Consider the following 15,153-nt stretch of genomic DNA (forward strand, 5'->3'; position numbering starts at 1 on the left):
ATGAAACTGTGACCAAAAATTTAAACAAAAAAATAATTCACGTGAAAAGAAAAAATAAATAAATAAGAGATAAAAAACCAGAAAGAACATGATAAACATTTTAAAAATTATAAACAAATTAAGAAAAAATAAACAACTAAGCAAATTTTAAAATAAAAAATTAGTAATACAATTGAAAACATTCGTTGAAAAAACGTCGACGTGATTCGCTATCAGGTTGAGGCAGTGAGTAGCCCGATCAACGGGTGAATCAGTTAGGATTTCCTGGAACAAAGGACATTCACCAAAACAAATGGCAATGTTTAATGGAAATGGAATGGAAATGGCAATGTTTAAACTTGCCATTCAAAATTGTCTTTTGGGAGATCGCAATGGGTAAACGGACTACTACTCATATGTGAACCAGTCACGGGACAACCGGTCGCTCTAGATCGGTCACACGTGATCACCCGTCACACTAAAACTGGTCACACCCTAAAATCGGTCAACCAGTTTTCTCGTGACCGATTTTAGGGTGTGATCAGTTTTCTCGTGACCAGTTTTAGTGTGACGGGTGATCACATGTGACCGATCTAGAGCGACCGGTTGTCCTGTGACCGGTTCACATTTGACTAGTAATCACCGAACCATCGCAATGTGCGTACGAATATCATCGAAAAATGAAGAGCGTGTATGCAAAGAAACATGCGCACGTGGCACTCACGAATAGTGTTGCCACAACTACTTGAATAATTTCAAAATCCAATTATTCCGAAGATTATAAATAAAATAAAACGTCAACCGATAATCAATATATTTATATATAAATTTAGTATAAAATACAGAAAACTGCTTCGGGGATTTTTTATAATGGAATTCACATTGGGGTAAATCCAAAAAAACCATCGCATCATCGACTTCTGACCAGTTTAAAATTCGAATTTTGCTCTGAGAAAATTTTAGCTCATTTAATTTTCTTAGAAGACGTAAATTTAATTAATTAAAGCACAAATAATTGATAGACGCGTTGATTGTTACGAAAATTAAGAATGTAGTACATAGCCAGCGTTGAAATTTTACGGCTAGCAACACTGTAATGAAGTGTCATTAATTTACTATCGAGTTGGCGGTTTGGTTAGTAGCTGTGTGTCATCGATAGACTTCTATTCTCGCAACCATGTCTAAGGATTTGAAGGTACTTCATTCTGGTCTTCTTCCAACTCTTCGAGATGGTGATGCGATCAATTTTTTTTCCAAAATCAACCTTACTATTTCACAATAACAGTACGTAAGTGTTGTTTTATTTATTCGACAAAATTAATGATACAAAAAAATCATTTTCATTTAAGGCAGTGTTCTTTAACTCCATCGAAGCAATTATCTCCCCTTTACCATTAAATTATTTGACCCCACTCGCGCCCCACCCAGGTCAAAATTTAATTATATAATTTTATGTGGGTCTGTTCAAAATATATTTCCGAGTAAAAAATAAAATCAAACATTTTATTCTACATATGTACCTACATACACCCAGCGCAAAGCGAAGCTTATCAGTCACAAATTTTACCGGAATGGCCCATTTTTCGCCCTATTGGGTCTCACTTTTTTGGCAATTTTGTTTTTATAATTTTACAGTTGTTTTCAGCATACCTCAACGTATTGTTGCCAAAAAGTTTTAAAGTCAGTTTCCCCCAGACTTTCAAGTAGTGCGTGTTTTTTTTTTTAGTGTTGTGAGCGTTGAGCGTAAAATATGAATTTTTGTCGATCGCCGAGAAATCAAAAATTGTCACTTTCTGGGAGGAAAATTATTCTTTTGCGGAAATTTATCGACGAACAGGGACACATTCTACCTACAATAACTATATTTTTTAAGAAGTATAAAAGAACAATGGACATAACACCTGTCGAAAGAGGAAAAATGGCAAAAAAACTGATTTCTCGAGACAAACGGATTTTAAAGAGAATTTTACTTCAAAACAGATTCAAAACTGCGTCAGAAATTAGGTCTGAGTTCATTGAAGTTGGAAAAACAGTAAGCCTTAGAACAGTTCAATATAAACTAAATGAACTTGGTCTATTTTAACGGCGCCGTGCAAAAAAAAAACCCTCCCCACGAAGAAAATGAAGGATACTCGTCTTTTGTGGGCCAAATGGAAGAAAAATTGAACAGTTCAAGATTGGGAGACGATTACTTTTTCAGATGAATCCAAATTCAACCTGATTGGATCAGATGGGATGGCGCTAGTACGACGAAAATCAGGCTAACGCTAATAAAGAATCGTGCTAAACGCTGACTGTTTAACATTCGCCATGGTATGGTATTGGGGGCCATCACACGGTATGGTGTTGGGTCAATCATTAAACTAGATGGGATAGTCAACTCACAGGAGTATAAAAAAATCATCGACAAAAGCGTTATTCCTACATTTGAAGGCTTACCGGAAATGGTTAAGGATCTTGTCTTTCACGATGATTCAGCACCGGCGCATCGTTCAAAATTTCAGAGTATTCAAATTGTTTTCACAATTATTTTTAATGCATTGGTATATCACCATTTGGTTTTTTTTTTAAATATCGATCAAGATAAAGATAGTTTAGGCATAAACTCCATTGAATGACCAGGAAACAGCTCGGATCTAAATATAATCGAAAATATGTAAGCAAAACAGGCAAAAAAATTAGAGATAAGAAACCAAAAACCATAAAATAATTAAAATACATTATTTATGATGTATGCTACAATGAAATTAGTGATGAATTATTAAAAAAATAATATGAATCACTACTTAAACGAATAAAACTATTTATTAAAAACAAAGGGGGTCCCATTAAATATTAAAATAAAAAAACATTTTTATTTGTATTCCCTACTATTATTTGAAGTCCCCTTGATATGTTGAAAAGCTTGAAGAAGAAAAAAAAATCCGTTTTTATCGATTTTTTGATTTATGAAATCTACTCCAGGTATAAAAAAAAGTTCATTTTTACTCCAAATTTACAATGATTCCCCTCATAATATTATCTATTGACGAAATCACTTTTTTTTTTTTGCTGCATATTGATGAAGAGGAGTTGTAGAAAGTAATACGAAAACTGTTATTTTAAATTCCTTTCCTAGTCTTTTAAAATATATCATTATTTGCATGTGATGCAACTGATAAGCTTCGCTTTGCGCTGGGTGTATATTGCCAATAACACGTATATGTGAATCATTCTTCATTATAAACAAATATTCTTCTTCCTCATTTGCTTAATGCTGAGCGTCGTGGTCATTGATATCTAGAGTCTTATACACGATCCACCTCGACCGCTATCTGTCCTGTGCCGAGTTGAAAACGGCGTTTAGTATCATTATATACAATCTTGTCAGTTCTTTAATTTGGTCTGACCGTCTTATGGGAGACTATCCTTTCGCTCGGCTCCCCCCCAGTGTTCCGGTGACCACCAGCTTTTCTAGACTCTCCACATTCTTAATGGAAATATAGCCAAAGCAAGAAAGAATACTTTTCCTACGTGTTCACTTTCACTTCTTTATACCTGCTTTCTATTGGATTTCTAAAATATTCTAGTTGGAAATATTGGCGAAATTTTCAGCATGGCGGGCTTTTAACAGAAAAGACGTCAACACTCAAAGGTTAACGTAATTTCAATACAATAAATAGCTGTCATAATAAAATTATTGCTTTAACACAATGGTGGCCGCTGACTCATATTTGCATCATGTTGGTGCCAACGCTTACTGGCCGCTATTAATGTGTGCGCGCAGAATACGGGAGGAAAAGCCTGTTCCTCTTGTTCCTGTTGTACCCTGCTCGCGCAAATTAAGTGAGTATGTACCGTTTACCATACACCCTTTTTTTTTGATCTTTCGACTTAAGATCTTTCGATTTTCGATCTTTGCCTTCCGGTATTTGCGTTTTCCGTCTTTTCACATTCGGGCTCGTCACGGAGACCGTGTTTTGTGCATGTCCAGAGAGATTACTGTGAAAAAAATTGCCCACAAAAGGGGAACGGAAACGGATTTATATGCATGTACATGCGAATATATGTATATAAAGTTTTTTTTAACAGTTCAATAGTTTAACCGCTCGGCCGCTATAGTATTAACATTTAAGGGGAGCTTCTATTTTGGAAGTTTAAAGTTGATCATGTAGCTATTTCTAAAGAAAGATAAATCTTTATAGATGGATTTTAAATTCATTACATAAATTCTGTCGCATTAGAATTTAATAATTTAGCTATTAAAAACATGACGGAAAGGCGCTTATTTGATATTTGCCGAGGGTCCCAAAATCATTAGTTTTATGTACAAGTCTAATATATGTAGTGGACTTCTAAAAAATATCGCAAGTTAATTTTGCTCAAGCTTCAAAAAGTTTGTCTCCAGCGAATGCTTTTCAAATACACTCGTAATTAATTTAAAATTGCATTGCAGGCTCCCAAGAAGAAGCAGGCCACCAAAGGCTCGAAACAAATCGTCGAAGACAATGTCGCAACAATCAAATTCTATAGAAACATGTGCTTAGGAGCATTCTCAGTTTATGCCTTCGTCATATTCATCATAGGTGCCGAGCATACCACCACTAGTGTCGTAAGTTCTATTATAATATATCGGTGAACTGTCCGTTCAACGATTTTAAAAATTTCACTTTACATATATGATTTGAAGTCGTTGTAATAAATGGCTAATGGATTCGATGCATTTTTTTATTTTAGTTTTTACTATGCACGGCGATCTCTATTTACTTAGTGTGTTTTAACTTACTGAATTATGCGGCTAAAGCTGTGTATTCCGAAGACGGAAAAATTCTAGACAGCGGAACTGATTTGAATATGGAAGGAGGCATTGCCGAGTGAGTCTTTCTCTCCTTTTATTCGTATATGTATGTACTTTGGTGGATGCCTTTGTAATAATAGTCTGTTTATATTGAGCAGTGTTTCTCAACAGGGGTGAGAGCGTTTGATATGTAACGCTTATTTTTGCTTATAGCGTATTTCTTATTATCTGTATATGCATATGTTACAGAAGTGTATCTTCCATTTGTAATATATTTCGACTATTTGGAATATATTCCATCTAAACTGGTACCCAACTGCCGTTATAGTTGAAGTGTATTTTCAGCTGTAATATATTTTGACCAGTTAGTCTGATTCACTTATGTTGATTCATATGGCGAATTTTGTACATTCCAACTGGTCAAAATATATTACAACTGAAAATACACTTCAACTATTAGTTGCTACCAGGTCAGATGGAGAGATTAGTTAGGTTTTCGTGAAGATATCACTCGACTAGTAAATTAAGTTGGGGTCACATTTTTTTTTTGTTTAACGTAATACGGTACTCCTTACCTTTACTCTTAATATCTAGCAAATATTAACTTATTATTGAATTATAAAGCATTCGTAATAACATCAGTGCTGTCAAAACTCAACTTTATTACAACTGGCACACATTTTTGGAAGTGTATTTGCGCTTGTAGAGATATAATTTACTAATTGAATTGTATTGAATATATGAATGACCTAAAACGCCAGTTGAAATATATTACAACTGAAATACACCTCGATTGTAACACATACATATATAGTAAACATTTTATCAGCGTATGATGAAAGTCCATTGTTTTATATATTTTAAGAAATCGAAACATGAATGCTATTAAGTGCAACTTTTCATTATTAAAAAATTAAATTGTCGATGGACCCAATTTTATATTTTCCCATGATGCCATTTTCGGGTTGTCCCTGAGCGAAATCTATATATATAAATTTATAGTTTGTTCATTCTGAAATCATATTCAAATAGCGGTGTCATATTGGGTAGGATAGTTTTGCCAATTTTACTTGGAGTCACTCGGAATAAATTCTTTTCAATCGAGGTCAACCTACGAGATCGAACCCGGCAAACCTCTCGGTGGTTAGCATTAATGCAACTACCAATATATGCTGGTGGCTAAACTTTTTATATTGTATTAACACATTCAGCCCGGCGCATGATTTCATACATTTGCACATGTGGCGACACTGTCACGCGTATCGGCACTCAATTACGTGTGACGGCATTAAATCAATTTATATAATGATTTGTACCTAAATCTTTAGAATTTTAGTGTTGGGGTGCTCAATGAATTGGAACCGTAAAATTATAGTCTGCTATAGCACTATCCGCGTGGCCACCGGTGGTACACGCCGGGTTGAACGTGTTAAGGTAGATTCATTTTCTTTTGTTCAAGAAGTTATGTGGTTTTTATAGCGCTCTAATAACTGTAAAATTACATTGTGATTCCGAGAACATATTTTCTGAAGAAACTGCTTCTACCATACAATTCGATGCAGATTTTGAATTCTTGCTATATATTTAAAAAAAAAACATGTATGGCGAATTATATTTGATATTGAATTGGATTAATTTTGAAATTGCGATGAAGGAGAGGGTTGAGCTGAATAATGTTGAGAAACATTGTTACAATTTAAAATTATAAAATCATTTTATTAAAGATTTGTATCCACCACTTTTTATATGTATGTATATTTATATGAAACGCGCTCCATTTTACCAATATGCGATTTACTCCATATATACATATTGTCATAGGTTGATACATTTCAAAATGTTCTACTCTTTCATAGCTATTAAATCAAACTTCATCGACAATTATGATATGTGACTTTTTACCATCTACTTTGACTACATATGTACATATTTCAAAAGAATATTACAGTTATTGTAATATAATCATTCAACAATGAAACGAACCTTTTAGATAATACATATGTATGTAGATGTAGTGAAGGTTTAAACATAATAGAACAATTGATTCGGTGATAGCTTTTGAACTGTTCGAAGTTAAAGTTTAAACTATTTTAAGGTGAACATTCTGAAATGCTCCAGCTTCAGTACTTAAAATTTCAATTGTTAGCAGAAAATGTATAGCGCTTGTATTCAATTATGATTTTTAGGCATGTCAAAGATATGATAATTCTGACGGCGATTACGCAGTTGCTATCAATAATATCGACGTACTTTTGGCTGTTGTTGTTTTTGGCGCCGTTTCAAGCATTCTTCATTTTGTGGAGAAACGTGCTGTCGCCATGGTTTTTCCAGCAGGACACGAAACAGACAGAAGCAGACGATAAGAAACAAAAGAGAGCGGATAAAAACAGACAATAGGAAAGAAAGCCGTGGGCAGATCATTCGCTCATCTTTTTCTATTCACGTTGTTATACATGACCTTTCGTGTCTTTTTCGTTATTTACATTAATAATATGAATGCCTTTACTTTGATTTTTTTGTAATATATTGATATGTTCAGAATAAAGAAGTTAAGATGTTATCACTTTGTTTCTTTGCAATTTGTATACTAAAAACAGTCTAATTCTACATATGTATAACGAATACCAAAATAACAAAATTTCATTTTCATGGTACTAAACGATATTATTCAACAAAAATTTCTAGTTTCATAATCACGAACCATTTCTAGACATAATTATTTTTTAGTTCAATAGGTTCATTATAAAGATATTGTATTTTGCTTTATTTAATTCAACAAAACCCTATATATATATTATTATTAAAAATGGCGTAACTTTCAAGCCATCAAAAAAAATCCAAAAATTATTTAGTATATTTACCTTTGCAAAACTTCAAAATAGAAAATTTATTGTACATACATATCTTGGGGTCTACTCCGTTTGACCGATTCTCGTTTTCTCGACTAAACCTAACTTGATTAATTTTTTAAATTTCTTGTCTGCTAGAACAAGAGTTTATTTATATACAAAAATGTATAGATTTTTAAGCTATTCAAATTTTTTAATACTTTTTATTTTTTTATAGATCAATAATGATTAAATTTAGTTCATTTTACATCAAATTAATTTTTCAATTAAATCGCTCTCTTCTCCATCTAAAATTTCTTTTTGATGGATTTTTGGTTCTTTTCATAGTTTAATTCCAAAACATTATATATCATATTTTACAAAGCAAATATTTTAAAATATGAATTTAGAAACTTCAATAAAATAGTCTATTTAAATCACTTCCAAAATTATTATTTTTAAAACACCTTAAAATAATTAAAAAATGTTTGTACATAAATTTTTAGTTCATATTTTCAATAGTTAATGTTTACCTGGTAAAATAAGTATTTCACTGTGCAAAACATATTTGCATTTATTTTTTTTTTATCTCTAATACTAAGCAGATGAGAAATTTGAGAGTCAAAAAAACCTAAATCGGTTGAACCGTGCCCACCGCATATCTTGAAACACAGCGATAGCTTTACAGCAAAACAATTCTTTATCACAAACAACATATCTTCTATTTTTTAATTTTATTTTATTAATTTATAATAATATGTGTAGCTTATTATCTCCTGTTTAAAGTTTTGCAAGCTTTTTCAAATGACTTTGAGGCAGAACTACAAAAAAGGAAACCCGGAAATAAACCACCAGCAGAATCACAACGAAACTATCTTGCAACCACATAGACAGTAGAATACTCTGAAGTCAATCGAAAGTCGCAGAGCGTATGCACAGTTTGTAACCCATATAAGACAGTGAGTAGATAGAGCCAATTTTTGATGTTTTAAACTAATAAATTATACCGCTTCAGCATGATTTGGTGAATCGTATCCAAATTTTCTTGGTGAAATTGGATATAATCTGAAAATCTAAGTCACATTATTCAACATCAATTAGTTTGATTCCAAAGCAAAACAACAGGACGCATTCAAACAAGAATATGCATTAGTATTAGTTTATTATATATATATATTTATGTGTACATACACATGAATACATACACATATACGTGCATCGTACTGATAACAATTAAATTTAATTTCTCAAATAATTTTCTATATAATGATATACGTATGTGTGTATTATATTACTGCTTACAATATATTTTATTCAAATGAAATTCCTAAAAAAAAAAAATGATACTTGACATATATTATATACGCATACACAATTATGCAGGCGAGGCAATCGAATCGTATATACATATGTATAAATGAAAAGAGCAAAATTTCGCAATCGATAAAACATGACATATAACGACTTTTTGCCCCACCCGTACACACATATATAGTTACAGGACATAAAACAAATTTTAATAATACAAGTTTAGATAAAAAAAATCAATCGCAATACATATAATGCAGTACATAAAGTACACAAGTTTCGATGAACATGTAAAAACATTCGCACATGGTCGTAAACGCCAATCGCAAACGGCAAAACATACAAATGTGTATGTTTAAAAAATTAAAACCCAAGACAATATGCGCGAACAAGCGTAAATAATATTCATTAATTATTATCAAATGTTGCATTGCGCTATAATATAACATGAAAATCGCTACATTGCAAGCGTAAGTATATGTATATAATGCGAAAAATAATAAAAACCGTATTGTTTCGAATGTTGAGCGATGTTTGAAGCAAGATTAATTAATTATGTTGAAAAAAAAATATTAAGGAGTTCGCTTTGTATTCGGATCAATACGGTATTTATGACATATCAATAATACAGTGTTTATTTTTATTTATTTTTTAATTTTTACCATTTGTCAAATTACCATATGCTTAATTTAATATTTCGTATAGCAAGGATACATGAAGAAAAAAAGATTCAAATAAAAAACGTTTTCAATTGTTTGTATTAATTATATTCACAAAATATTTGTGACGTCTAAATTGATTTTATATCGAAATAAAATCGAACCACATATATTTCTGTAAAATATTACAAAAAAGAAGAATAACAAAAAGAAAATATATTTTTACAGTAGAGTCTCAACTACCCGATACTCTAACGTCGGATTATTTGGACGAACGTTATAGATCTACCATTGTATCAAAAGATGCCAAGGAAATAACCAAACAACCAAAATCCCAACATGATGAACGGCAGCCATGACACCGTGACGGTGTTTCTCTAAACACAAAACCCTGTATAAGATTTAAATTTTGGGCATAAACCAGGTAAATATAATAGTATTATATGATGTTATATATGTATGTATGTATTTAAAAACTGATGATGCAATTCCTCTACCAATTTATGGTACAAACTATCAAGACGAAGGTGTCGCTCGTACTAGCCGATGGTAGATCATTAAAAAATCAAAATATTTTATTAGATGTTTTAACTTTATAGTGGTCAAAATCTCTATGTATGTAAACGCAATAATTTTTTGGTCTTAAATCCTTACCCTGTAGGTGTAATATCATGCCTTTAGCTACTTTTAATAACAGCTGCTATTTACATAAATACGATTGGAACAGCCGATCTTCTATTCTTACAATCTACATAATTTCAAAATTGCGTACAGTAAAAAAATTCTTTTCCGAAACAAATTTCCAGAACTACGTTGTGCGATTTATTGGGAAAGATCGTTCTATTTGTGGGCCTTCTAAGACTGAAGCTTTCAAAAAATTCAATCTCATCATCATAGAACCAATTCATATTACAGGAAGAATGCAGTTTTTTAATCAATCCGTTGCACCAGCAGTAGTATACTGATCAAAAAACTAATAAAAGCCTTGTAAAAATCGACAAGTTTCGTTTTACGCTACATTTTTGACAATTTTCTAGCCGATATCTGATTCTCTGCTTATAAACTAACTGCTTAAATGTCAGATATCGATCAAGTATACGTCAAATGCCTCAAACTGTGTTATAATATGCACAGTCGGATAATTGGGACACTACGGTGCTGACAAACTAAAATCGATTGGCACTGATATCGTTGAAATAATACGAAGGAATAATCAAATTTAACAAAAAACACGTTGAGTTTGTAATGTACATGTACATATGTTTATATAAAAAAAAAATTACTTTAAAGCATTATTAGTCTTATGACACAAATGTAAACAATTGTGTGAGTAAAAATATTATTTGTGCACGTTTAAATCACTAAGCAACTTTGAAAATATTTTTTTCATATAAAATGACAACAATATTAAACTAATTCAAGTTTTAACTATGCATATACAACTGTTAAAAGTATTAAAAACGCGATACAACCGTAAATATATATGATATATAATATAATATAATAATAATAATAGAGATTCTGAACGTATCAATGCGTGTTAATATTAAAATCGTTTACACATAAAAATGTACCTATTTCTGTCAAAACTTAATCAATTCACATGATTGTGTCATCGTTGCATCGAAATCGACTTTTTGTTCTCTAAATATATATATATATATATATATATATATATATATATATATATATATATATATATATATATATATATATATATATATATATATATATATATATATTCCTTTCTATTTGAGCGTCGACGGTTTTAAAAATGTGGTTAAAAAGTAATATTCTTAAAATTAAATCAATAAATAATGTTAATTTAGTAGAAAAATACAAAATTTGTCAATATACATATACGCAATAGCATATACATATATATTATAATAAACAGCGAGACGTTCAGCGGAAGAGTGACTGGATTGTATGCTGAAAATCAATTAAAAATACGCCCAATATATGTATGTATTTACAAACAGTATCAATTGTTCATTTGAAAATAATTGGTACATACAGATGGGGGGTCACATCTCCGCAGACCGTCTCGCACACATTAAATGGAGTATTTTAAACGAATCGTGAAATAAAATAGCACTTGCGTTGTTAATACGTAATAATTCCCGGTAAGAACCCACCGGAGGGGGTGTGTAAAGGAATTAAAAAAAGAAAATAATTCAATAACGAGGGATGAAAGTTAAGAGTATCTTTTTTAAGCGTTTATGAATTTTAAGCGGGTGGCAGAGCCCAAAGTACGGCGGTCTTGTCTGCCGATGTTGACAGGAAGGTGAAGTCTCTCGGATGCCACCGTCCTGATATCACTTTGTCCGTGTGCGTGGCAACAACCACACTCGGAAGTGATGCTGTTAGATCACCTGCAATCCAAAATACATAAGTGTGAATTGAATAATTCAAAGCTTCAGACTTGCATCACACAGAAAGTTGATCAAATGAAGTGAGTGAAGTTACTTAAATGCCAACTTCATTCAAATTGTATTATTTTTTAATAGCAACATTTCAACGTAATGTTCTATGTATAATATTTTGGCTAGATCAACTTGCTTCAAAAAATTCCTCTCAAGCCCTACCAAATATATTGTTTTCAGTAAAATCAGATCTTCAATATCTAAATCTTGTTGTCATTTTATCTATTTTTAATCTCCTTTCACAATTCAATGTGAAAAAGATTTTGAAAATTATCACGCACTTTGAAGAAAAAAACATTTAACATCCAATAGATTCTTAGCGAATTGATAAAAAAAATCTTTAGGTTCCTATCCTAAGTTGAAATTCATCTTCTGTGATATTTTTCAATATCCAAAGACTGCCTAAATCCCTCTATTACTATTGTAATGTGGGATTTATGTCGTTGTGGCTCTCCAAGTAGTGACTGCCCAACTAGTTTCATTTCACTGTACCGCCAGTACAGTAATAAAAATTGGTATGTTTTTCAACACCGATAGCGCCAAAATTTAGAAGACAAGTGATTTTTTCCTCTATCATTTCAAGAACTAATAAATCTCTTATTGTATTATCAGAAAGAAATTGACTATGATCTTAAATGGAACAAGATGCCCGAAAACTTATACATCATTACAATGGTTTGTTTACCTTGAAGGTCGGTAAGTACTAATTTACTGTCGTAGCCAGCTGTCAATAGATAATAAGCTGCTGGGGAGAATCGAACAGATCGCACATCCTGAGTGTGAGGCTGGAAGCTTTTGATGGTGCGTCCGCCCCGTACGTCATACAGACAACACGTGGCGTCTTCGTGTCCCGAGACGAGAAGCCTTCCTGATGGTTCCACGCTTACACTACTTACAGGAGATCCCTATAAATATAAATAAAAACGTATGAAATACTTTAGATTTGCAATGTGAAAGATAGACTCTGGATAATATCAATTGATTATACTCACTCGTGTTCCGGGTGCAGTGACCGGTGTTACTACATTTATACAGCCGCCTGTTCTCAAATCCCAAAACCTAACTGTCCTGTCTTGCGATCCGCTGACGAACAAAGCTCCACCCCAATTGTAAAGAGATAAAACGTGTCCGGAATGGCCACTCAGAGCCTAAAATAAAACATAACATAAAATAAATCGATAAATTTTAGTTATTTTTCTGTTTGAATCGATTCGATTTTGTCTTACCTGGAATGGATTACCCGTAGCACAATCTGTAACATATATTTTACAATCACCAGCACCAGCGCTAATTAAGAGACTAGATTGATTGCTAGTGTCCTCTATGAAGCATAAATCTCGTATAGTACCATCATGCATTGTAAGTTCAACCTAAATCAATTATAAAACAACACATTTAAGTTATACAGCATAATATTTAAATTCCAAAATTACAAAATCAGATATGTTTCTATTTGATTGGGTTTTGAAGATTTTGGCAAGTTAAAAGTATGACAATTATTATATATCTTAGTATTGTGCTGTCCTAAGGAATATTAATCCTGTGATAAAAAAAAGTATTTATACTAATTAAAAATATATTTTTCTTTTAAGTTTTATATGCTACAGGAAATATAGCTGTTTTTATTTGCTATCAATGGTGTTTCAAAATTATTCTTATTTCTAGATATGTGTTCTTCGATTAGAATGATATGAATTCTGTCTGTTGATCAAAATTTATTTTGACAATTGTATTGGCTAATTATATTCAAAGGTCGCAACACACCAAAAAAATATTCAATTTTTAACTTGTAAACTGACCAAATGATGTTTAATGTTATATACGTTTGTTTAATATTACCTCTTGTCCTTCTAAATTCGTCGTATCTGCATTGAATCTCATTAATTTTACAGTTTTGTCGTTTGAACCAGTAGCTAAGAGATCTCCAGCAGGACTCCACGCCAAACAATACAATGAGCCCTTGTGGTGTTTCGTTCGTTTGAATACAACTGTGGGTTGATACGTTTTGTGATCTTCTCTGTAAAAAAAATAATCAAATTACAATTAAGGCGAGAGAACAAAGAAACCCCTCAACCAAAAGACTGGAAGCATACCTGAGATGGGAAGTGTCTGGGTATGCGCAGATGCGGAGTGTTTTAGAGTTGGAGCCGACGGCGTAAAGACCACCAGCTGGGTGGAATTCCGCACAGCGCACGGCTTGGGCATCTTCAAGAGCAGAAACTGCTACAAATCTGGGTCTGGCGTTTGCACCACCACTGCTTGCTCCACCAATTCCCATCTCGCCTGCAGGCTGCAAAAACAATATCAAATTTGATGGTTTCCATAGTCAAAACAGAACAGTGCTTTAATGAAACAGGCATTTGAAGATACTGAAATCCCCCCCAATCTCACGGGCTAGTTAGCCTCTAGTTAAGTGTTTACATCGACAACGCGACACAAACTCAAACTATAATGAGTTTGGAGAATGTTTGGTAGTCGAAACACTAAAGACATGTAGTGCACTGGAATATATATGTACATGTATTCCAGTGCACTACAAGTCTATAGTGTGTCAATTTAGTCACTGCCACAGTGCAATTGTATTATTTGATGACACTTTCCAGAGTGCAATGTCTGGAGGATGTAGACCATTAGCATATCAACATCAATCAGCGAATGCCAGTGCATATTAACAATCTGAATAACGCAATTTCATGTGTGAAAGTGTCTCATGACGATGGTGCTCGGGCAGTGTCTGAATTTATATGTATGAAATTAGGATGGAGTGCATTTGGACGGATGAATGCTGTTCAAAAATGCCACTCTGTCTGAAGAAAATGATCTTAGATCAATGCGTTTTGCCTGTGTTGACGTATGGATGCGAAACTTGGACACTGAACGCCAAGATGCTACACAAAATCCAATGCACTCAAAGAAGTATGGAACGATGTATGCTTGGCATAACGAGGAAAGACAGGAAGCGGAACACGTGGGTGAGAAGCATGACAAGGGTAGTGGACATAGTGGATAGAGTAAAGAGATTGAAATGGCAATGGGCGGGCCACGTGGCTAGAAGAATGGACGAAAGGTAGACAAAAGAAGTGCTTGAATGGTACCCGAGAGAATGCAAAAGAGTAAAAGGAAGACCGCAGGGAAGATGGGTGGACGAAATTAGGAAAATGTGCGGGGTGAGGTGG

At 32.9% G+C, this 15,153-nt stretch overlaps 2 protein-coding genes across 6 annotated transcripts in view; one reads left to right on the top strand and one right to left on the bottom strand.

Annotated features, from left to right (window-relative positions):
• The first annotated feature begins 1,049 nt into the window (after window positions 1-1,049).
• Window positions 1,050-7,318, top strand: LOC143922510 (transmembrane protein 208). Of its 5 annotated transcripts, none has more exons than XM_077445768.1 (5): window positions 1,080-1,263; window positions 3,549-3,804; window positions 4,415-4,570; window positions 4,696-4,832; window positions 6,943-7,316. In XM_077445768.1, exons 3-5 carry the CDS (start codon window positions 4,496-4,498, stop codon window positions 7,151-7,153), a joined length of 423 nt encoding a protein of 140 aa, XP_077301894.1. In that variant the 5' UTR covers window positions 1,080-1,263; window positions 3,549-3,804; window positions 4,415-4,495; the 3' UTR covers window positions 7,154-7,316. The 5 variants fall into 5 exon arrangements, with proteins under 5 accessions (XP_077301892.1, XP_077301894.1, XP_077301896.1 ...); XM_077445770.1 differs by having other exon boundaries at window positions 1,080-1,267; window positions 3,574-3,804; window positions 6,943-7,315; XM_077445769.1 differs by having other exon boundaries at window positions 1,094-1,263; window positions 3,574-3,804; window positions 6,943-7,315.
• A 4,447-nt stretch (window positions 7,319-11,765) lies between these two features.
• LOC143922509 (WD repeat-containing protein 47) overlaps window positions 11,766-15,153 on the bottom strand; it is a 42,522-nt gene continuing 39,134 nt past the window's right edge. The window contains exons 5-10 of the mRNA XM_077445765.1: window positions 14,071-14,267; window positions 13,817-13,994; window positions 13,204-13,347; window positions 12,970-13,125; window positions 12,663-12,882; window positions 11,766-11,926 (exon numbers count right to left, since the gene is read on the bottom strand). Coding sequence (XP_077301891.1) covers window positions 11,781-11,926; window positions 12,663-12,882; window positions 12,970-13,125; window positions 13,204-13,347; window positions 13,817-13,994; window positions 14,071-14,267 — 1,041 coding nt within the window. The 3' untranslated portion in view covers window positions 11,766-11,780. The remainder of the gene's footprint in view (window positions 11,927-12,662; window positions 12,883-12,969; window positions 13,126-13,203; window positions 13,348-13,816; window positions 13,995-14,070; window positions 14,268-15,153) is intronic.

This window comes from Arctopsyche grandis, chromosome 2, assembly GCF_051622035.1.
Source record: "Arctopsyche grandis isolate Sample6627 chromosome 2, ASM5162203v2, whole genome shotgun sequence".
NCBI lineage: Eukaryota > Metazoa > Arthropoda > Insecta > Trichoptera > Hydropsychidae > Arctopsyche > Arctopsyche grandis.